Source organism: Chenopodium quinoa, unplaced genomic scaffold, assembly GCF_001683475.1.
Source record: "Chenopodium quinoa cultivar QQ74 unplaced genomic scaffold, ASM168347v1, whole genome shotgun sequence".
In the NCBI taxonomy this organism is placed as follows: Eukaryota; Viridiplantae; Streptophyta; class Magnoliopsida; order Caryophyllales; family Amaranthaceae; genus Chenopodium; species Chenopodium quinoa.
In genome coordinates this window covers 10,039,490-10,064,245 of record NW_018742418.1, presented here as the reverse complement: position 1 = coordinate 10,064,245, position 24,756 = coordinate 10,039,490, and the positions used below count along the sequence as shown (strand labels likewise).

The 24,756-nt window shown below is 34.5% G+C and overlaps 1 protein-coding gene and 1 pseudogene across 1 annotated transcript; one reads left to right on the top strand and one right to left on the bottom strand.

Annotated features, from left to right (window-relative positions):
- Positions 1–660: 660 nt before the first annotated feature.
- LOC110714735 lies at positions 661–2,121 on the bottom strand. Its single transcript, XM_021893277.1, has 2 exons — positions 1,304–2,121; positions 661–1,246 (listed from the first exon to the last, which is right to left on the bottom strand). The coding sequence occupies exons 1-2, from the start codon at positions 2,119–2,121 to the stop codon at positions 661–663; spliced, it is 1,404 nt and encodes a 467-aa protein (XP_021748969.1).
- Positions 2,122–6,244: 4,123 nt separating this feature from the next.
- On the top strand, positions 6,245–24,080 carry LOC110713567 (annotated as a pseudogene).
- The last annotated feature ends 676 nt before the right edge of the window (positions 24,081–24,756 follow it).

Sequence of the window (24,756 nt, the reverse complement as noted above, 5' to 3'; positions counted from 1 at the left end):
CCAAAAATCTCCCCCAAGCCAAAATCAGACAATGTCCTCATTGTCTTAAAGGGAAACTAGTAGTCAATGGTGACTACTACTCATCATCATCACCACATCAATGTCACCAAAGCCTAGAGGGTTGCAATGCATCTCTTTGGAACAAATTTTGGGCAAGAATGAAACAGAGTGTTAGTGGGAAAAAGATAAAAAGGTGAGTCATGTGCACTATTCTGATCATAACTTTTGATTTATAAATGATAATGAAATGATTCTAATTGGGTTAGAAAGTAGACTTGAAGATCTTTCCAACGATAGGTCACACACAAAAATCCGATAAGAAAAGCAAAGTTACGGCCTGTCGAACTTGAGCAGTTTTGCTGATCCGTACGCGCGCCCGATCGGGCGAGCTCTGCCCGAGCGAACCCGAATACAATCCAGCTTTCTTCTCCTTTTAAATCGAAACCTTTCTAGATCAAAACCTACACAAATAGAAACTCCCACTAGCATAAGATATACTCTCCTTACCTCTCTAAAATAAAAAAAAATAAAAAAATAAAAAAATAATAAAAAAAATTTAAAATTTAGAAAAGACTAAATAATAAAAAAAAACAATAAAATACGGGTAGCCTCCCGCGAAGCGCTTTTTTAAAGTCTTAATCTTGACCTTCTTTTATTAGCTCAACCTGGGTCACCACACAAAGAAGAAACTCCGCGATGTTGCCCATGAAAATATCCCCCTCCAACTGACTCCTTCATTTTATATTTGACATGCTTTGTATCCGAACTTACTTTCATGTAGCTAAACACATCATTTGGTGGAATATTGTCCTCGTTTCTCACAAGAATTATATCAAATACACACTTATCAACCAAAGGGTTAGTAGCATCGATTCTTAAACAAGTACCACCATCAAATATAAAATTATGTTCATTAAAGAGCTTAAACACTACTTGTTTATCCTGGGCCCTAATGGTCACTTGTCTTTTAGGAAAATCTATTAGAGCTTGACTTGTGGCAAGGAATGGACGGCCAAATATAATCGGGATCTTATGGTCTTCTTTCATATCCATAACGACAAAATCAACAGGAAAAACAAGTTCACCAACTTTAACTAATACATCTTCAACCACACCCTTAGGGAGTCTAGCAGTCCTATCAGCCATTTGAAGAGAAATAGGGGAAGGTTTAAGTTTTTGCAAACCTAATTTTTCATATAATGAATAAGGCATTAAATTAACACTAGCACCTAAATCACACAAAACCCTATCGAAATATATTTCGTTTATCATACAGGGAATAGTAAAAATACCAGGATCTTACAGCTTAGATGGTAGGCTATCACGTAAAAGAGTAGAGCATTTCTCATTTACTACTTCCTTATCATCATGTTGATCTTTAATTTCCTTCACAAATTTTGCGAATTGAGGCATTTGAATTAAAAGATCAGAAAAAGGAATTGAAGCATATACCTTCTTAAGAGTTTCGCAATATTTCCCAAAATGTTTATCGAGCACGGCTTTTGACAACCTTTGTGGGAAGGGCATCGGTTCCTCATAGGCCAGTGGAGCAACATATTTGGAACTTTTTTCATTTTCACATTTTTCACCTTTTATTGACTCCACACTGCACACTTTCTCATCTATTTTCCTCGAAAATAATTCATCTCTTCTCAAGAAAACTGCATTGCATTGTTCCTTTTGGACTTTTGCTTGATCATGAAGAGTTGATAAATGACTCACTTGTTGTGAAAGTTGATAAAGGTGAGTTTCTATCCTCTTGTTTTGAGCAATAAGCATTTGAATCGAGCTTTCAAAGTGTTCATTTTGCTTTGCTTGTAGCTCAAATTGCTTTGTCATAAGCTCTTGCTGTCGAAGTTGGGAAGTAGTGAAAGTCTCCATAAATGAATCAAGATCGTATTTTGAAGTTTGCGATGGCAGTTGGTGATTCATGGGTTGGTGATTAAAAGATTCCCTTGCTTGAAAGGTAGGTGGTGGTGACGGAGAATTCAATTGAGCTTGAGTGTTCTTGTAAGAGAGGTTCGGATGATTTCTCCACCCTTCATTGTATGTGTTTGAATGAGGATCATATAGCCTTTTAGGTGCCGTAGTATAGAAGGAATTTACTTGCTCGATTGACATTTCGTCAGAGGGAGGTTGACATTGTGATGCAATGTGGCCTTGAATACCACATAATTGACATGTTTCGAATGAAGTGGAAGAGGATCCAGCTTGGAGTTTATCAAACTTGCTTGTTAATGCTTGTACAGAACTTGTCAAGAGAGTTAAAGCATCAACATCAAATTTTCCTCTAGTCTTCACAGTATTTCTGCCCCTGGATGATAATTATCATTGGCTGCCATCTTCTCAATTAGCTCTTTGGCTTCAGTTGGGTTCTTAGTCATGATAGAACCCCCGGATGCGGCATCAATGTATATGCGGAACTCGTGGGTTAGACCATTGTAGAATGTTTGGATCAATATCCACTCTAGGATACCGTGATGAGGGCATTGTCTCTGTAAGCGCTTGAATCTTCTCCATGCCTCATATAAAGACTCATCATCAGATTGACGAAAAGTAGCTAGCGCGTTCCTTAACCTTGCAGTCTTCTCTTGCCCTAAAAATCTTACTAAGAAAGCTTTGGCAAGCTTATCCCATGTATCAAAGGAACCTATACCTTCGTCTCGGAACCATTCTTTCGCTCTATCCCGTAGTGAAAAAGGGAATAAACGAAGTCTGATAGCATCATCAGGAACACCGTTGAGCTTTATGGTGTCACACTTCTCCAAGAAACTGTCTATGTGACTAACAGGGCATTCATGAGGTGTGCCTGCAAATGAGTCATTGGAGATGAATTGTATGAATTGAGGTTTTAATTCAAAGCTCTGAGCGGTAATAGGTGGTCTGACAATGCTAGATAGGAGCCCGGTTGTGGTATCAGGAATGCCGTACTCCAATAAAGATTTGATTCTTTCGGTCATTTTACTTGTATTTTGATATCTCCTTCTTCTACCTCTTCGTTTCCTTGCAGTAGCTATTTAAACCTGAATGTCGAGTTTGCATACAACAAAGAACTAAAAAGAGGAGATAAAAAATACAAGGGACAATAGCCGAAGCAACAAATCAAAAGCTTAGTAAAAACGAATCACGAATAATTAAAATGAAACCGTTAGTCCCCGGCGGCGGCGCCAAAATTTGATAGGCTTATCGCGTACCTAACAAAAATAACCTAACTATTCAATCTAACTATGTAGCAGGGCAAGTAAGGATCGAATCCCAAGAGACTATGGTTCACTCAATTAATCAGACTCAAGTAATCAATAAGCACGTGACCAATCAATAATGGATGATAATAATCAACTAAGATATTAAATAACGTAATTAAACTATCAAAGATGTAATCAATAGACTAAGACATCCAAGATCAAGCATCACCACGTTTATGATCGATAACTAATAAATCTACCCCCAATATATAAATCAATTGACAAGAAGAAAGGCAATCCCTAATAATACCAAAGGTCTCTTCCGAGTTATCAATGGCTTCCCAAATTAACAATCAAACCTACTTCCGTGTAATCAAGCGAATAAGGGACATTAAACACCACGCCTAGATTCCTAATTATTCAATCATCTACTTCTGTGATGATCTTCAAACCCTTAATTGAAATAATCTAATCTCGTTATCACCCAACTTCCGTTGATCTAATAACAATGGGATAATAACAATACTAATTATCCCTAATCTAGCATTGGCATGAACACAATCAATTAAGCATGTCAATTGGGATTATTATTGGGGAATTTAAAGATCTACTTTATACATCAATCATAATCGGGCTTAGCAAGATCCCGGATTAAGGAACTACTCACACATAATAACGAAATCGAAATCAAGATCAAGAAACAATAAAGAAAACATAATTAAAGAACAATGAATAATAAAGAGAAAGAGATAAAATAAATATCAAATACTCCAATTGAAGAACTTGAATTCTTGAAGAACAATTAACAAATCTAGGATAAGAATTAAAATGCCTAAATAAAATAAACTAGGGTTTAAAAGTGTTTCTAAGGCTAGGGAAAATAAAACTAATGAAAAACTTACTTTAAACTAATGATAACAATGGGTATTTATACCCACAAAAGATAGAATTTCGGAAAACTATCAAATTACACGTTCTTGAGCATTGCCCGGTCTGCCCGGGCGGACCTCGCCTGATCGGGCGGAGGAAGGCTGCGTAAAGTACGACGCTTTTCCTTCTTTACCCGATCAGACCGGGCGAACCTCACCCGGTCGGGCGCGCGTAGCACATTTCTAGAATTGCAATCTTCAAGACTTTGATTTCTTGCTCTTCATTGCCCGGGCGAACCTCGCCCGGTCGGGCGGATTTTGCCCGGGCGAACCTTGGACATTGCCCGATCTGACCGGGCGAAGAAGAAAAATTGCATTTCTCAGCTATCAACTCTTCCGAATCTACTGAAAACACGTCCGATTGCCTAGAAACGCTTCACATTCCTGAAAAGCTTACTAAAACAACCAAATACACTAAAGAAGAGATTGTTAGCAAGAAATGGCTCCATAGAGCTCAAAACCAAATAAAATCACTTAGTAAAACCGGGGAAAAACATAGCATAAAACATGTATATCACCTAACCTTAAATAATTAACTAATTAATTAACCTAACCTTAAATAAGCCAACCCTCAAATTCCATTTTCTTCTTCCACCAAACCAACCCTAAACCTTGAATAAGCTCTAATAATGGACTTTAAAACTTGGTTTATTAATTTAATTACATTGATTAGGGTATATGGTCCATGCCGCTAAAATTGCAGTCAATGCTAGAAAACTCGCCTGGGGTTTTATCTTGCAAAAAAGTCTAAGTTTAAGGTTTCATCTCGCAAAAAAAAAATATTTATAAGGTGTTGTTTTCTCACAAAATAAAAAATTTATATGGTTTTTTCTGATAAATTTTCGTGTCCTTTCGTGATTTGTTTAAAAGGTATGGGTATATATTACCTGAATCATTTGCCCCTCAAAAAGACAATTATGCCCATGTGCTAAGGGAAAATGGGCTTTTGACTCAATCCCTTTCTTCATTAGGTAGCAGTTTCTAGCTGACATTTCCACAACAAACATTTTAACGATCTAACAGTTATGGGCTCGCGATTTCGGCATTTCGATTTAAGACCTCTAATTTAAGGAAAAATGAACTTTCATTTTTCAAATTCTAAGAAGATCGGGATTTATATCACGAAAAACTTTCGTGAAGGAATCACCCTAAAACCTTAAACAATCTACGTAGTAGAAGATATGGGCTCGTAATGGCGCCATTTTGATTTAGGACCTACAAAGTATACTTTAAGGAAAAATCAACTTTGTTTTTTCAAATTAAAAAATCCCTAGTTTTATATCATGAACCCTAAACCCTGAACCCTAAAGCCTAAAGCCTAAAGCCCTGAACCCTAAACCTTAAACCCACACTACGATAAAAAAATATACTTCATTTGTATTTTAATGAGTGATACACTTACGAAATATGACTGTATTTTAACAAGTGTTTCACTTTATTTTTGGCAAAAAACTACATTTTAATATATACTTTTGTCCTTTTTTTTGTCCCCACTCAAATCCACTATTACTTTTTTATTATTTCTTTTCTCTTGTAAGCATTAATTTTTCAATAATGTATCAACCCTACTATTTTTTTTTTAACTATTTTTGATACTCCAACCACCCCATTTAAGTACCTCTTAATTTATTTAAGTCAATTAAATTACCGAAAATTATATGCCAGTTTAAGTGTAATATGTATAAAAACGCAGATGGAGAGACAGAGCAAAACCATACAGCTAAAATGAAAATTTGTGAGTAGTTAAAACTTAAAAAGTACGTCGTATACAAACATGTTATGGCCAAAAAAAAAAAATGTTGGCTTCACTTCACCTACCCATCCCCATCCAGTGACGGACCCACATGTAGTCATTGTGGGGTTCAGAACATAGTGTTATTTTAACTATTTTTTGATACTCCAACCACTCCATTTAAGTACCTCTTAATTTATTTAAGTTAATTAAATTACCGAAAATTATATATCAGTTTTAGTGTAATACGTATAAAAACACAGAAGGAGAGAGAGCAAAATCATACAACTAAAATGAAAATTTGTGAGTAGTTAAAACTTAAAAAATACGTCGTATACAAACATGTTCTGGCAAAAAAAAAAAAAAAAAAAAAAAAGTTGGCTTCACTTCACCGACTCATCTCCACCCAGTGATGGACCCACATGTAGTTATTGTGGGGTCCAGGACACAGTGTTATTTTATTAAAAAAAAAAAATTTACTAACGGACACAGAATTCCTGATCTTATTTTCTTTTTTCCCCTTTAGATCTATTTCACGCTTTGCGCTTTCTCGCTGTACTCCTCCTTCTCTCTCTCCTCCATTGAAGCGTACTCGAAATTCTCCGGCTTCTGAGCTTTCTCTCCTCCATTAAAGCAGTCTCTAAGGTTAGATGCTTCTTTTTCTTTAATCATCTAATATTAATTTTGACAATCTAGTGTTAATCGTGTATTTAATTGTCAGTATATACTCAATTTAGGGTTCTTCGAAGTTGGATAATTGAACTATTGGTTATTGGTCAATTGAGATTTGTGAATTGTAGTTTATTTATTTTATTTATAGGAAAAACACAAATTCACAAATTCCGAGGGGTGGGGTTTCAGGGGTAGGGGTTTCGAGTCTACGGCGGTTTCGGGTCAGGGAAAGGGGTGGGGGTTTCGGGTGGGGAAAGGGATGGGAGTTTAGGGTGGTATCGGGTTGGGCAATTCAAGTTTTGGGCGGTTTCGTTGGTGGGGCTGGGGCGGGGGGTGTATTGCGCTCATGTGGCTCTGGAAGGAGGGTGGTTTCGGTGGTGGTGCAGGGGGAGGGGGTGGCTGTCGGGGCTGGGCTGGGGAGTGGCTGTCGGGCTGGGTGGGGAATTGTTTGATTAATTTTTTTGATTTTAGGGTTTTTGAATTTTAATTAGATAATTGAAATTATTTTAGATTTTGGGGTTTCATTGTTGTATTATCGAAGTTAATATGTTGGATTTTAGGGATTTTTGAATTCAAATCAAATGAGTAAGCAATTTAATTTTTATTTTGAATTTAAATTTTATTTATTTGTAATTTTATGTAATTGAGATTGGATGAAATCAGTTTTTTAGTGGTAATTCGATGAAATTAGGATGAAATCAGTTTTGGGAGTTGATGTTCGAGTTGTTATTGTTGGGGTATTGTTTACTTGTTGTTGTTAGAATTGGTGTTTGGATGTTGTTTATTTGTTGTTTGAGTTGTTGTACGGGTGGGTATGTTGTTTACTTGTTGTTATTCGAATTGGTGTTGGGTTGTTGTTTACTTGTTGTTCGAATTGGTTTTGAGGTGTTATTGGATTGTTGTTGTTCGAATTGTTGTTTGAATTGGTCTTGGTATTGTTGTTGTACTTGGATTGAATTGAATTGTTTGAGTTGGATTGAATTGAATTGTTTGAGTTGGATTAATTTGATAAAAATTGTACTACTTTTGGATTGTAATATAAATTTTTAAGTACTATTTGGTTGCAACATATATTCATGTGTTCTATTGTACTGTAATATGAATTTTTAAAATTTTTGGAATAAAATCAATTAAGAACTAGACCCTAAAATTTTTTGGTGACCCACCATCCTAGCAACCACTGTCCCCACCAACCCACACTACGATAAAAACATAACAGAGCAAAACTGTATAGCTAAAAAGAAAACATATAAGTTATACTATTTAAAAAGCACTCCGTAATCCGTATACAAACATATTCTGGCCACACGCACAATCAATTGGTACCTACTTCCATCAATATTTCCCAATACATATCCACCACCATACATGTTATAGTAGACAACAAATCCAGAAACAAACACCCCAGAAAAAAGTTTATCAAATTTTTCATCCAATTTAAGTCTAATGTATTTTTAACAATTACATAACAATTTATACATAAGATTAAACAATAAGGGGAAAAGGACTACGTTAGTAAAGTCACGCTTCACATAGCAATCCCAATTTCGATTTCATAAAAATTGAAATTGCTAGTGTAATCAAACGCATACACAACTAATTACTTGCTCCACTTTACTTGCTCCATTTCCTTTTTTTTTTTTTTTTTTTTTGGAAACTTCAAACAATATTTTACTATTTTCATCCCTACTTGGGATATACGAAGTACGAAGTAATCAATTACATTATACTAAAAGCGAAATTTAGAAGGACACTTGGCAACATGATGTAAAAAGTTTTTCCTTCAAAATTACTTACTAAAAAAAACTTATTGTTATACTTCGTACAAAAGTAAGGTTTGTATCCAAATTATGACTTTTAGTTTGTACAAAATCTAAAAAAAACTTCCTTAAATTTCAAATTGCCCATTTTAATGATTACATGTTTTTTTTTTCTTTGACATATACTTCATCATTTTTAATATTGAGTCTATTTATAGTACTTTATATTAATTTTTTTGATTCTGTCAAAAGAAAAAATATTAATTTTTTTGGTAAAATTTATTGTCATCATAATTTTTTAACAAACGCATATTGCATGGGAGTTTAATCTAATTTTCAATCTGTACTCATACTTGAAAAAGCCATCCTGGTGGTTTAATTATGTTTACATGGATTGCCAGTGTGTAAGTATCAAAGGCGTTAGGTTAATTCCATGCATCACCAATCAGATCTTCATAGCCTCTTCGCTCTTGAAAATCACGCCTTTTTTTATTAATTTTATCCCCCTCTCTCTATTCTGTCACTTTACTTTCTCTCTGAGTCTCCTCCCCTCTTCCTGTTTCCTTTTTGATTTTAAACTATGAACTAATTAATCCTTTTCTTGAGTTTACAAAAATTTAAAACCAAACCAAAACTTAGAAAACTCTCAATATTTTTCACCCCCCACGCCAATAGTCCCAAACCCAGACTCCATTTTGCTTGCAAAAGCTTCGATTAAACCTTCTCACCGGATTTGATTTCTGGTCCTCTCAATTTTTCTCATATTCTTCGCTCCACCATTTCAGAGGCCCACTCGGAGCTTGTTGATACTTGATAGGGTAAGTTAGGTTTTGGTATAGAATTTACCAGATTAGTAGTTTCTATCCAATCCGTTCCTAAAATTTTGTTCAATTTTTGAGTTGGAGAGTCAGTTTCTGCAAGAGTTCGCCCAGACTTTGGAGAGGGAGGAGGGAGAGGAGGAAGACGAGCACCTTTCGCCTCGCCATTACCGCCAGAAAATCGGAGCTTATCGCCGTGCTTTGGTGTTGTTGCCTGATGTTACTGCTATTTCTGGTGAGATTGATGGTTCAGTGTTCTACCTTTTGGCTATCGAAAATTTTGGTATTTCTAGTGATTATGATGGTTCCGAATGCGTATTAGTGTTTTTTCCTGTTAAAGTACTACTGTTGATGCAATTTACTCTCCTCTCGTGGTTTTTTATTTTTATTTTAATTTTTTTTATTTTATTTAATTTATTTATTTTTTTGCGGAGATTTTGGTACTATGTTGTGAGTTTAATGGAGTCTTGCTGTAATTAGTTGTGTATGCGTTTGATTACACTTGCAATTTCAATTTTTATGAAATAGAAAGTGGGATTGCTATGTGAAGCGTGACTTTACTAACGTAGTCTTTTTCCCCAAATTGTTTAATCTTATGTATAAATTGTTATGTAATTGTTAAAAATACATTAGACTTGAATTGGATGAAAATTTTGATAAACTTTTTTCTGGGGTGTTTGTTTCTGGATTTGTTGTCTACTGTAACATGTATGGTGGTGGATATGTATTGGATAATATTGATGGAAGTAGGTACCAATTGATTGTGCGTGTGGCCAAAATATGTTTGTATACGGATTACAGAATGCTTTTTAAATAGTATAACTTATATGTTTTCTTTTTAGCTATACGGTATTGCTCTGTTATGTTTTTATCGTAGTTATGTTTTTATCGTAGTGTGGGTTGGTGGGGATGGGTCAATGAAGTGAAGCCATCTTTTTCCATGTTTGTATACGACGTACTTTTTAAGTTTTAACTACTCACTAAGTTTTCATTTTAGCGGATGGTTTTGATCCGTCTCTCCTTCTGCGTTTTTATACGTATTACACTTAAACTAGCATATAATTTTCGGTAATTTAATTGACCTAAATAAATTAAGAGGTACTTAAATGGGGTGGTTGGAGTATCAAAAAATAGTAAAAAAAAAGATAGTGGGGTTGATACTTTATTGAAAAGTAATGCTTACGAGAAAAAAGAAATAATAAAAAAGTAATAGTAGATTTGAGTGGGGACAAAAAAAGGACAAAAGTATAATATTAAAATGTAGTTTTTTGCAAAAAAAAAAAAAGTGAAACATTTGTTATAATATAGCCATATTTTGTAAGTGTATCACTCATTAAAATACGAATGAAGTATGTTTATTTTATCGTAGTTAGGGGTTAGGGTTTAGGGTTTTAGGGTTTAGGGTTCATGATATAAAGGTAGGGATTTTTTTAATTTGAAAAAAAAAGTTGATTTTTTCTTAAAATATACTTTGTAGGTCCTAAATCAAATTGGCGCCATTACGAGCCCATATCTTCTACTACGTAGATTGTTCAAGGTTTTAGGGTGATTCCTTCACAAAAGTTTATATACTTTCGTGATGTAAATCCCGGTCTTCTTAGATTTGAAAAGAAAAGTTCATTTTTCCTTAAATTAGAGGTCTTAAATCGAAATGCCGAAATCGCGAGCCCATAACTGTTAGATCGTTAATAATTTTAGGGTGATTCTTTCACGAAATTCTCTTGATGGGGTTTTTTTTTTTTTTTTTTTTTTTTTTTGAAAGTAAATTAACAGAAATTGAAGATTGAGATTTGGAGTGTTGTGGTTTAAATTGGAAAAGTGGCTCTTAAATTATATAATAGATACCACTAAGTGCTTGTTGTCTTCACCGTATAAAAATAAGTTTCAAGTTTAAGTCAGACTAATTCAAATAAGTTCAGACCAGTTCAAATAAGTTCAGATTAGTTACAATAAGGTCCAATAAGTTTAATAAGGTTTTATAAAATCAATAAGATCTTATAAGTCTCAATAAGGTGTAATAAGTTCCAATAAATTAAATAAGGTCTAATAAGTTCCAATAAGTTTAATTAGGTTTAATAAGTTCAATAAGGTCTTATCAGTTCAGATAAGTTAAGATAACTTCAGGTCCAATAAGATGAAAGAATGCACCCTAACTGCTGAAGCTTATGAAACATCGAAGCTAATTTTGTAATAACCAAACGACCAAAGTTTTCTGAGGTGGTGGAGTAGTGACATCGCTCCCACCTCGTATCCCCGAGGTCTAGGAATCAATCTTCACATGACTCATTTAAGAGATTTTCCTTATCTCCCCCCTCCTCAAATGAGCCCCTTCTTCTTACCATCTATCTATTTATACCTAGTATTTAAAAACACAAACCATTTTGTGGAACAATGTCACATGTCATCTCATTTACCCTATTCTTTTTATCCCCTCCTAACATTTAATAAATAAAAATAAAAAAAATGCCTTAATTCAATACATATACGAAGTATAAAAATGTTGTTTACTTCATTTTCCCTTAATTATATTTCTTTCAATTTTATTCAATTTCCATCTCTTCTTCTCCATTATAAGCTATTTATTTTCCATTAAATTAAACACATATTATAAAACAACAAATTATTCTCCCTCCGTCCCAATATATATTTCTTGTTTGTGTTTTTTCACGGTATTTAAGAAATGGGAGGAAAAAGTGGATGAAGTACATTAAAAAAAGGTGAAAAGTACAATTATAGACAAAAGTTAAAGAAGAGAAAGTGAATCAAGTTCATAAACAAAAAGGTGAAAAGTACAATTATAGACAAATGTTATTAAGAGAAAGTGAAAAAAAGTACAAAGCAAGTAGAAAATTCGATTTAAGGGTAATTTAAGAAGTATAATGAATAGAGTTAAAAAAAATAAGGGTATAATGGTCTTTATATACTATTCAAAAATGAAAACAGAAACAACATTTTGGTTCTCCAAAATAAGAAAACAAGAAGTATAATACGGGACGGAGAGAGTATTATATACAAATGACCAACCTAAAAAAACGACCAAAGTTTTCATACCATCGAATCGAAAGCACTGCAATTCTCTCAATTCACCATTATCCAAGACCCCATCAATAAAATTCGCCGCCAACCACCACTTGAACTTGTAAATTTTACTGCCTACCATCACTAACCACGTATTCAAAGCGCAATTTCCATTGCAAATCATTGCCATAACCGTCAGGTTAGGGTTAAGGGTTTTACGGCTTTGTTTGATTGTATGAATTCATATTTTTCTAATTCTATGATTTAGGGTTTATTAGCATTCATGGAAAAAAATGCATTTGTTGTTCAGAATATTTGATGGAGAATTTGTTCTAAAATACATATGCAAGATGCTTATGTTAATAGATTAAAATCTTTGATTTTGATTCTAAATTTGTTAAATTTGTGTGCTTGCTTATTCTTGGAAATGTTTCGTCGAAGAGTTTAGGGTGGTTTTAGGGAGATATCATTGGCTTAGAAATTTTACTTTCCATTAGTTATTTATTTTATTTTGTGATAATTTGGTGAGTAGTTTTAATTGTAATTGCAAATTTGCCTTTATTGTGATTTGAATGTGTTGATAACTCATTGAATTTGTATTCGAAGAACTTCAGTGGCAATTGATTGTCATACATCAAGGAGTTCAATGTTATTTTTTGATATCATTATTTTTTTCCTCTTTGTAATGAAATAAACGGAGTACACTTGCTGCAATTGCTAACTTACTAAAAATTCAGTTTCAATTAAGCACTTAGTCTATGGACCTTTACTTTAAGATAACATTGTATCTACCATCCTTCTGTGCTAGTTAATCCTGGGCACCGTGCGCCACGGGCTGGTTCGTGCCGTGCCCGTCGTGCCGGCGGGCCCAGGATTTTGTGCCGTGCCGTGCCGACCATTTTCACACGCCAGCCCACGGCACGGCACGGCCCTCGTGCCTGTGGGCTGGTGCAGTTTTCAAATTTTATTTATTTATTTTTTTTTTTTATATGACAACATTATAAATTAATAAGTTTATAATGTATATAAGTTATAAAATTATAATTATAAGTTTTATAAGGTTATAACTTATAAGTTTATAACTTATAAGTTATAAGTTATTAAGTTATGAATTTTATAATTATAAGTTGAATATTTATGTTTTATAATTTGTATATTTACTTTATACTATTACTTTAAAATTTAATGTTTATGATTTATTAGTAATTGGTATAATTTTTTTTTTTTTCTAATATGAATTTACAAATTGTAACAAAACGGGGAAAAAAGGCAAATTGGACTTTGGATGTGAATAATGCGTACTTTATATTATTATTACTTGAGTTGAGAAAATTGTACAATGATAACAATGATAAAAATCATACAATGATGGTATTAAACAAAAATTGGAAAATGATAAAATTGATATTTTTAAAATCGTACAATATACAATAATCGTCTATTCTTCTTCTCCTTCTTCTTGCTCGTCTTCGTCTTCGTCTTCGCCTTCGCCTTCAAGGTCATCGGCTAGTTGCATAGATTGGGAACTAGCCGAACCCGAACCGGAAGCGGAGGTTCCTTCTTCGTTGTCGTTGTGGTCGTAAGAACGGTCTTGTGAGCGATTTTCCGCATCCAACCAATCTTTGAAACACACGCACATTTCTAGTGTTTCGGGTTTTAGACTTGTTCTTCTATCGTCTAAAACCCTTCCGGATGCGCTGAAAGCTCGTTCGGAGGCGACGGAGGAAACTTGGATAGCAAGAATGTCTCGTGCCATTGCCGCCAAAGTTGGATGCTTCGAGCTTTGTTGTTTCCACCATGCAAGGAGGTCGAGGCTGTTTATCTCATCGTCGTCCATGCCTTTGGTGAAGTCGTAACTCAGGTACATCTGCAACTCCGAGACGTGCTTTGCGTTCTCCTGATTGATGAATCACCTGAAAACCTTGAAATCAAGTTAGTAGCTTGTGAAAATAAATGTTTGGCCTTCTTACTTACGTTTTTGGATGGTTGGGAAGGCCCTGAGCGAGGAACGGTGCCATATTTGGCTTCATAGACTCTATATAAAGCAAAAAACTGATCCTTCACATTAGTCTTATAGTTTTCTACATCATCGTCAAGAAACATGCACTGAAAGTAAATGTCAACTAACATAAATGTGTTTTCATACTTTTGCCTAGGATCTAATATGGAAGCAAAAATATAAATCAAAGGAATCTCACTATAATATTTACGCCACTTTTTTTCCATTGCTGGAAGATACTGATCATAATCACTTTGATGGCGATGATCAGCGAAAAGTTGGGCGAGTAAGCATGCATTAGAAAGAAAGTTTTTTGCACAAGGATTGTAAACAGTAGAAAAACAATACGTCATGTTATATAATAACTGTAAAAATTGCATATGTCTTTCACAGTTTTTCCAATCATCATCATACAAAGCATTTTGTGGAAATTTTTGGTTGTAAAATAATGTTAACGGGCCCTTGTACTCAATTGCCTTTGTTAACATGTCATAGGTGGAATTCCACCTAGTTGGGCAATCGGTTCTAATTTTTATTACCCTTATCTTTTGTTGTTTTAGAAAACTCTTCCATTCTTGGTATCTCATGTTAGAGCTATTAATAGACATAATAGCATCTCTGATATTGCTGTAGTATGGGCCAATTGCCCGAACTCCATCCTGTACACATAAGTTAAGTACATGGCAAACACATCTAGTATGAAGAGCTTCACCGTCTAATAGTACATCGGTTAAATTTTGTTTGATAAGATTAGCTGTGTATGTCATAGAGGTTGCATTATCAAAAGTCATAGACATCATTTTATCTCGAAGGTTGTATTCGTCTATTGCTTGCATTAAATGGTGAGCAATGTTAATGCCGGTGTGTGGGTATTCCAGCATTTTGAAATGTATTATTCTTTTTTGGGCTGGGTTGGATCACTAGCTGGTTTTGCACAAACTTTCATGTGTCTAGATAAGTGTCCCGTCCCGTTTTTGGTAACTGCCGTGAATACACTATTACATGTTTTACATTTTGCCCATTGTTCACCATCTTTACTTAGGACAAAATAACGCCATACCTCACTCCTTCGGTTTTTCAAAAGTAGCATCTCAGTTTCGGTTAACCATTCATGATGTGTGTGATGGTTAGTAGTGGGACTAGTGGGAGTGGCTGTAGAAGGGGTAGAACCGGAGGGAATTCGGGTACTTTCTTGGCTACCTTGGCTAGAACAATAGTTTTGTTGATCACCGATATAATTAGGTGGAAATTGGTATGGTGGTAGTGGAAATTGGTTTAGTGGTGGTGCTGGAAATCCCGACGTATTATATGGCTCATAGCCCGGGGGGAAGTAAATGGGGTCATTGGTTTGACTCGTAATTTGGGGGCTCGTTGTATTTGGTGGTTCCCTAGAACTACTACTACGGATAAGTCGGCCTTTCCCCCTAGACCTAGATGATGGGTTGTTCGATGCCATAATTAACAATTAATTTTTTAATAAAAAGTGGTTAACTATAATAATAATAATTAATAACAACAATTTTAACAATAAAAATATCAATAATATTAATTAATAACAACAACTATAACAATAACAATAACAACAAAAATAAATAATAACAACAATTGTAACAATAATAATAATTAATAACAACAATTATAACAACAACAATAATAATTAAACAAGATTATTCTAATAATAACAATAAAACAATAATAAATTTAAGATTAGTTTAGATCTTACAACCGTGCTTCAACGCTCCACTAATTACGATTACGAACTTTTTAATTTTTTCCGATATTAGGAAAATAATTAGAGAATTTAAGAGAATAATTAGAGAATTTAAGAAAATAAGGATTATTAGAGATTTTTAGAGAATATAAGAGATAAGAAGAAGAGATTGTGATTTTGTGATTTGGGAATGAAATGGAGGTGAGTATTTATAGAATTTTTGGGGAGCAAATTGGCAAAAAACTAGCCGTTTTTTAGCCGTTTTTTTGGCTTATTAAGGAGCTAGAATAAACGGTAACATTACCGTTGGCCCGCGGGCCGGCACGACGGGCCAGCACGGCGGGCCATGCCTGTGCTCGTGCCGGGCCGTGCCTGGGAATTCTCAACCCTGTCCGTGGCACGGGAGTTGAACTTCGTGCCGTGCCGGGCTGCGCCGAACAGCGGGCCGTGCCGGGCGGCACGCGGGCCAACCCGGCCCGTGCCCAGGTTTAGTGCTAGTGAAGGTTATCTAGATATTAGCTTGTCTCAATTTAGTAACAAAGCACTTAATCTTTGGATTTCTTTAATTCAATTAAGGTTGTTGGATTGCTTGGGCTTCTACCATGAAAATATAAGGTAACTTCTGATTAAGTTTGAGCATATAGGAAAATGTCTGTTGTGGAAATATCAGCTAGAAACCACTGCCTAATGAAGAAAGGGATTGAGTCGGAAGCCCATTTTCCCTTAGCGCAGGGGCATAATTGTCCTTTTGAGGGGCAAATGATTCGGGTAATATATACCCATACGTTTTAAGCAAATCACGAAAGGACATGAAAATTTATCAGAAAAAAACCTTATAAAATTTTCATTTTGTGAGCAAACAACACCTTATAAATTTTTTTTGTTCGGTTTAACTCCTTCTTAGGTTTTGTTCGTCGATATAATTTTGGGTTTTTTTTGTTCGTCGAAATACAAATATTTTTGGATTTTTCGTAATTGCTAATTCGGCTCAGTCATCAGTATTTTTTGGTAAACTAGCATAATAATTGTTAATTCGGCTCAGATTATCAATTGATTTTTGGCATTAAATCATTTTCGTTGCAATTGTGAATGTTGCAGATGAGTGTTGCAACTGATTCTCCTGTGAATTCATTAAGTAGTGATGACTTTTTGGCAATTCTTGATGCTGAGTTAGACTCTGCCTCCTCTGATCAATCCCCAGATCAAGATATTGATGCTAATGAAGATAATGACGCCGAGATAGAAAGGTAATATGATGTATACTATTTGCATCATCTTTTGTTCCCCTTTTTAATTGAATTTTACTCTAGATTTTATTTTTAGACAATCTGAAATCAAATTATGAAACTTTTCTTCTTTATTCTTTCTTTCTTTCTTTTTTTCTTTCTTTTTTTTTTCTGCCATATATTTTTAGGTATAATTAGTTTGATTGATTGCTCTTATGATACTATGAATTTGGGTAAGCATTTTTTGTCAGAGTTGTTATTCTATTACTTTCTATCAATCTGCAATTAGTTTAAATTTCTATTGAATGATTTAATTATTAGGATCAAAAGGCGCAAAGTGTCGGAAATCGAAAATGGAGAGGAGGTGCAAAGTTCAAGTTCCTATGTGGTGGCTGAAGAAGAGATAGGTCTGTTTTAAAGTCTAGAATTAATTGATAATAAAGCTTTTTTTTTAACAGAGTTTTCTTTGTATATATATTGAATTTTATTGTTGAATTTTAATTTTCTATATACTGAATCACTTATCCAGATGAAGATGTAAAAGATTCATGTCCACATCCGGGTTTCCTGAGAGATATGTGCATTTGTTGTGGAAAGAGAATGGAGGACAGTACTGGTGTTGCATTCGGATACATTCACAAGGTATATCACTACTCCGATCAATTTGAACACACACAAGCGAGGTTGATCACATGTACCAAGAAACTGAAAACCACAATGATACAAAACTTTTGGCTTGTAATGTAACCTACATATATTGAATTCACGATAAATCATTGTAGAGCTATGTTTATAAAAGTATAAAGAATTAAAGAATATATTGGATTTGATCTCTGTCCTTTGTTACATTTTGTTCCTGCTCATTGTCATTGCAGTGTACTGTAGTGCTATGGTATTACTATTAGAAAGCCTTTATTTGTTTATTTTGTTGAATTATATCTTGAAAAGTTTATTGTAGTATATTGAGATCCTTAGAAATTGCAACTGCAGGACTTGAGACTTGGATCTCACGGTTACGCAATGCTGATGTGAGGGCTTTGCTTCGCCGTAAGAAACTGTATTTAGTACTTGATTTGGATCACACATTGCTGAATTCAACTCGATTAGAAGATATAAATGCAGAAGAGGAGTATTTAAAGGGTCAGACAGACTCCTTTCAAGGTTGGTCCGTTTACACTCTTTCTGTGTTACTGTCTTAGTTTCACTAATGGAAAATATTGGCAATGGGCCCCTTTTGCTAAAAATTGACCGCCTTTGGTTAGAAAAACATGTACAATCCAAGACACTTGGTTGAACCAAGGTCATACAATTAAAGCAGGTCATAGCATGGCCTATTTACACCTGTAGCACATAACTAACAATGTAACGATTTATCGATCGTCTCCATTATTCTGTGATCTTCTCTGTCCTGTAAGTTGTCTAATTCTAATGTTTGATGCTGTATTAGATTTTTTTTGTACAGTGGAAGCCACAGTTCTGATTGATTCCAGCCAAACGGCTTCATAGCTCACACAATTTAAAGTTGTGTATACACAGTTTTCCAATCTTGCTCTTGTTGTAGTTTGTTCTGACATGCAAAATATTGACTTCAAGTTTCTCATTTGGCGCATTCACAAGCTATATTATGCGAGTTTCTTTTGAGTCTGACTTTAGTTATATAGCGTCAGGCCGTCAGCTATCTTTTCTGGGGCATGAGATATGTATCCTCGTTTCTTTATTATTTTAATAGAAGATACATGTACATGTGTTGTATTGTTGACTCTATTTTACAAGTCTTCTTTAAGATGGATTTGTTTAGACAAAAAAATCATCAATTCAAATTTTACTTTTATCGAGATTGCACATCTCATGTAGGCTTGAGACTTGTGCTTTTGGGCCTCTCTACTTCCCTGTTGAGAAATGTAAATGGCCAAATGGGCATAGTATTAGTTGCTTTGCAGATTCTGATTAACTGGAGGATGTCTTTTAGGCCTTGGTGTTGATATTGTGAGCTATCATTTGTAGGATAATTTGCTTGTTATTTCAGTTTTTTGTGGTCGTGGTGGTGCTATTACTGCCGTTACTGCTAGTTGTTTATTTGGTCTTATTGTCTACAAGGCATACTTATAATTTTCTTGCCTATTCAGGTATATTGCCCTCCTCATTTCCTCATTTCCTCTTTTCCCCCACCTTCCAGTCTTCCCGTCTCATTATTTTCTCCCATCTTGTCCAAAAAACCATCTTAGTGGTCCTTTTGAGTTTGTCCTTCCTTATCTAATGTGCATACTTCACGTCTGATAGATATCTCAAAGGGCAGTTTATTTCGACTCGATATGATGCGCATGATGACGAAGCTAAGACCATTTGTTCGTACTTTTCTGCAAGAAGCAAGTAACTTGTTTGAAATGTATATTTATACCATGGGTGAGCGCCCTTATGCGATAGAAATGGCAAAGCTTCTTGATCCCGGGAGTGTATATTTTAATTCAAGAGTTATTTCTCAAGCTGATTGCACTCAAAGACATCAAAAGGGGTTGGATGTGGTATTAGGTCAAGAGAGTGCTGTTTTGATACTTGATGATACAGAAGCTGGAAGTGCCTGTGTGTTCTCTTCCATTAAATTTATTGCTCAGTTGGTAGTATCTTGTTCTTCACACCTTATCGTATTGTTCTGTATATATTTATAAATTGTCTCCACAGTATTTTTTGACGTTAATAGTGCTATTGTTGTCTTATCATATCACTTCATGAGTTTCCCTGTTGTTTTGGTTGTTGTCAGTATAAATTGGATTTATTATAATGGCCAATACAAATTTTCATTTTTTTTTCCTTTTCATGTGTGGAATAATGTTTGCACCTTCTTAAAGTGGCACAAACTAAATAATTAGAACCATGGGTGTCCTGGCTATGTGGGTATGCATAATTCTGGCATGTATTCTTGTTCTTTAAGTTGCTTGTAATTTACAATGCACCCCCACTATTTCAAATATTTACAAAGTTACAGTTTAAAAATGAATGAATAGCCATAAATATTAGCTGTTTTAGGGCATCTTCCTTTCACTTGTTCATAAATTGAGCCTAGCTACACATTTTTTGTTGAGATCAACTTTAGGAGAATGTCTTTGAACAAAGTAGAATCTTTTAGGAATAAAGCGGTTGGAGCAATTAAGGTATATAGAGAAATTAATCGTAGCTTAGCGGTGCATATTTTGAATTGCGGGGTTTGCAAATTATTTCAATGTACTTAGGTTGTTGGAAAACTTCCCTTATTATAAACTTAAATATGACATGTCGAGACATAGACAAATTATTGATCTCTAGGTGTATTGTTAATACAAAGATGTGTTTGTTGCTTTGAAATAAGGATGGTTTTGATTGTAATCTGTTGGTAATCTTTGTTGATGTTGTTTTATGCATTACGAATTAGTCCCCATATTATAAGTTGTGTAGACCCTGTGTCATGTTATTTAATTCCTTTTTATTAATAAATTGGTACACAATAGCTTAAGAGCATGATTTTTGTAGAACCTTAAGTCTCTTTTATTATGCAGATGAAATCCTCTTGTTTCTTTTTTATTTATTTATTTATTCTTTACAGGTTATTTTTCTTAACATGTGCTTTTTAAATGACATTGTTTACTTATTTGCAGTTAGGAAGGCGCATACCCTTGGGTTGCAAAGGCCCTTTTTAGCATTTTGGGAAAGCCTTAGTTACCCTTATACCGTATGCAGAATATTTTAAAGACAACATTACAGGTTTTACCTGGAATAAGAGTAGGATATTATGATGTGGAACAAGTCATCTTGATTTCTAAAATTTGAAGTATGATAGAAGTGCATTGAATAGGGTTTGAGGTTCTATTTTCTTGATTGCTATTGTTTGCAAGGACTTTTTGCCTCCTGGTTGTATTCTTCTTTCTTCTTCTAAATAATATGTTTCTTGTCTAAAGTAGTCTGTCTGATGGCTACTCATGGAGCATCAATCGGCTTATTTGTAACTAGAAAACATATGCCACACTGATGGAAGAGATAAAACATACTCCCTTGTGAAAATATACAGTATCATACGGAAGAGATAAAACATACTCCCTTGTGAACATATACAGCATCATTTGTTAAGAATATCTTTTATTGTTTGTACTTGCAACCATCTTCTATATATACTTGTTCACTTTCTTTTTCCAAAATAACATGCTCATTTCTTATGCTAAATGTTAGTTTGTTGTCAAAATTTTGTATTTTGCTTTGTCAATTTAAACCCGGGCCGAGTCCGTCTAACCATGTTCTTTTGAAACTTGGAGTCTGATAAGGTTATGAGGGGTACTAAAGACTAACAATCTTCATTTATAATGATCAGAATGTTGTATTCACAATTGTTAATTGTATTGCCATCCCTAATTTTTTTTGCGATTAAGGCTTTGGTGTTGTTGTATTGCCTTCCCTAATGTGAACATAATTTCTGGTTTCCGTTTTCTTTAATTAATTTTACTGCTTGTAGAATGGAAATTCTGAAAGTGTATATTGGAAGCCTGAAAATTTGGTATATTTAATATCTATAGGTTTGGCAAAAGCACAAGGAGAATTTGATTTTGATGGAAAGATATCACTACTTCTCCTCTAGTTGTCGCCAATTTGGCTTTAATTGTAAGTCGTTATCAGAGTTGAAAGGTGATGAGAATGAGGCAGATGGAGCACTTGCAACTGTTCTAGGAGTCCTGAAAAGCATTCATGAAAAATTCTTTGATCCTGTAAGCATTTTTGTTTTACTGTTTATAGTTGCTTGTTTTATCTACTTGAATGTGCTTAATGACATAGTATCTTGTAATTTTCTTGTAGGAAAATGGAGATGACTTTGCTGCAAGGGATGTGAGACAGGTGAAATCCTATTTTGTGTTATGTGCCTCTTCTGTTTTGATTTTGTTCAGGGGTTTATATATTATGCTAATTGGCTATTGATGTAAGCTGTTATGTGAAAACCATTATTCTTTTCGTGTTTCTTATTTTACTTGTCTTGTGCTTTTCTCCCTTGCATATGCATGTGGTGGTGGCAGCATGGCAAAGATCTATTCTGCTAAGCGCCTAAGCTGTTGTAATTATGTGCGGACTTTGCACTTTAACTATATGTTTTTTGGTTTTAGGGTCAATGTAGATTGTTTTGACAATGAGCTTAAACATGTTGCTTTACAAGGTTTTTTTTTTTTTTTTTTTTTTTTTTTTTTGGGGGTGGGGGTTTAAGTGCAGAGGGAGATATGAATTGTCTTGTCTTCAGTTTTGAGTATATCCTAGCAGATATTGGTTGTAAGTAATTAATACTCTCTCCGCGTCAAATTACTTACAAATCAAGTGCATGCTAGCTAAAAAGCTCATCTGCTTGAGCTTGCTAGTATGCTTGGCTGCTTGCTGAATTGCACTACCTAGCTTGATTTTTAACCCTGCCAAGTCAATGAGATGATGTACCTGATTATTAGTATCGTTCCTCAAATACAAAGACTATTTCATGCAATGAAGCATTTGTATCCTATTTCTCTGCATCATGTATAGTAGAGCTGTATAGTAGAGCGTCGTTTCTGATTCTGTTGGATCTTTTACTGTATGTAAGGTGTATAGTCAGATTGGAGTTGAAGTAACTTCAATCCATGTGGGAATGGATTGCATCACTACTTATTGGCATAATAGCAGGTGAATTGTCAGAATGTTTTTAGTTTCATAGGTGTGAGACTCAATATTCCCTTTTTTCCCCTTTTCTACATTTCCTTTTGCGTGTTATGAGGTAAGATGGATCTTATGTTTTTTGCAATTGTGTAGTAGAGGGTGAGATTGAACTGTTGATGTTGGCAAGATAAGTGAGTTTGATTTTCAGTACTTGTTGTTTTACTGGGATATCATTGAGGTGCATTGGCTGGCACTGGTTGGTTAATGTAACCGGAGTAAGATTAATGCCATCAGCGTAAATTGATAAACAAGAGACAATCTTATTGCCAGTGTTCAGCGTTCTGCCACTGTATGCCTTTTTTTGGCAACCTTGGACTCAGTCTACACATCTCTTCATAGTGCATCAGCACCATGGCTTCACCTTGTTTGAATTTGATTTTCCTGTTTAGTACTCTCACCATCCCTTTATCTTTGCGATGATTCGATTTTTGTTAGTCTAACCTTGTTACTCTAAATTATATATTTCATATGATCTTGCAATTCTGAAGAAAATACCATCATTATTATCTTCAAAATGGTTTCAAATTTTTGTCTCGTTTGTAGTTTCCTCTTAGCCTCTAAGAATGAAATGTCATATATTGATTGTCCCTCGTAGTTTTGTTCTTGTAAGTGGATTTAAATATTTGAGAGTTCAATTATTTGATCATGTGCATTGTATGTGAGTATGTGTCAATCAAGAATAACAATGTAACATTTACATTGATGATGCTTTTTAAATGTTGTGCTAGACTTTTTCTGAAGGATTTAATTGAGCTTCTTTGCTGGCGCCTTTGATATGATTTTGTTATTAACCTGAATCTCACCACCATCAAATTAAGTGAATATCATATTGATGGTGCAGGTATTGAAACAAATACGGAAGGAGGTTCTCAAAGATTGTAAGATAGTATTCAGTAGAGTTTTTTCAACAAAATACCAAGCTGCAAACCACCATCTGTGGAAGATGGCTGAACAGTTAGGAGCAAAGTGCTCCATTGAAGTTGATTCCTCCGTTACACATGTTGTGTCAACTGATGCTGGTACAGATAAGTCGCGTTGGGCACTTCAGCATGGCAAATTTTTAGTCCATCCAAGGTGGCTTGAAGCTGCAAACTATATGTGGAATAGAAAATCAGAAGATGAGTTTCCGGTTAGTCTAACAAAGAGCAAATGACTTTTGTAGCTGTTTTTGTAGGACTTGAGGTCGTATAATATGTGGTGTACATGTAATAGGTTTTGCTGGCTGACATAGGATTTCCTACCTCTTTTGAATTTTGTTGGGAGATGTGTAGGAATCATCCATACAGTGATACGGGTATTTATGAAGATCTCTATACGTTGACAAATTAGGATTTACTTATTGTAGGCGTCAAATGAAGCTTGCGTACCTAAGTATGTGGTGAATATGTATGGCAATCATAGAAAGTAAGATTTGACATTATACGATAAGGAAAAAAAAAAGTAGGGAGTATCTAATAAGTTTGTAAGGAGCTTGTAAACTGTTCATGAATCATTAAAGACAATCACGAAAGGAACAAAATCGAAAGGTAACATTGATTTGATCCAAGAAGGTTACATCCTATTCATAATTCATGAGATTACTAACTCCATATAGCTACAAACTACGAATGAAGGAATAGGGATGTTGGTAAGTAATGAAGTCACAGAAGTAAACTTCGTCCGTATTAGCCTGTACTCAATTGTTATTGTAAAAAGTATTTCTTGCGATTTGAAGACATATAAACAAAAGATTTAATTTGCACCAAACATAGGATTTTGGGAATTTGGGTTTAGGGTTCATGATATAAAGCTAGGGATTTTTTTAATTTGAAAAAACAAAGTTGATTTTTCCTTAATATATACTTTGTAGGTCCTAAATCAAAATGGCGCCATTACGAGCCCATATCTTCTAATACGTAGATTGTTTAAGGTTTTAGGGTGGTTCCTTCACGAAACTTTATATACTTTTGTAATATAAATCCCGGTCTTCTTAGAATTTGAAAAATGAAACTTCATTTTTCCTTAAATTAGAGGTC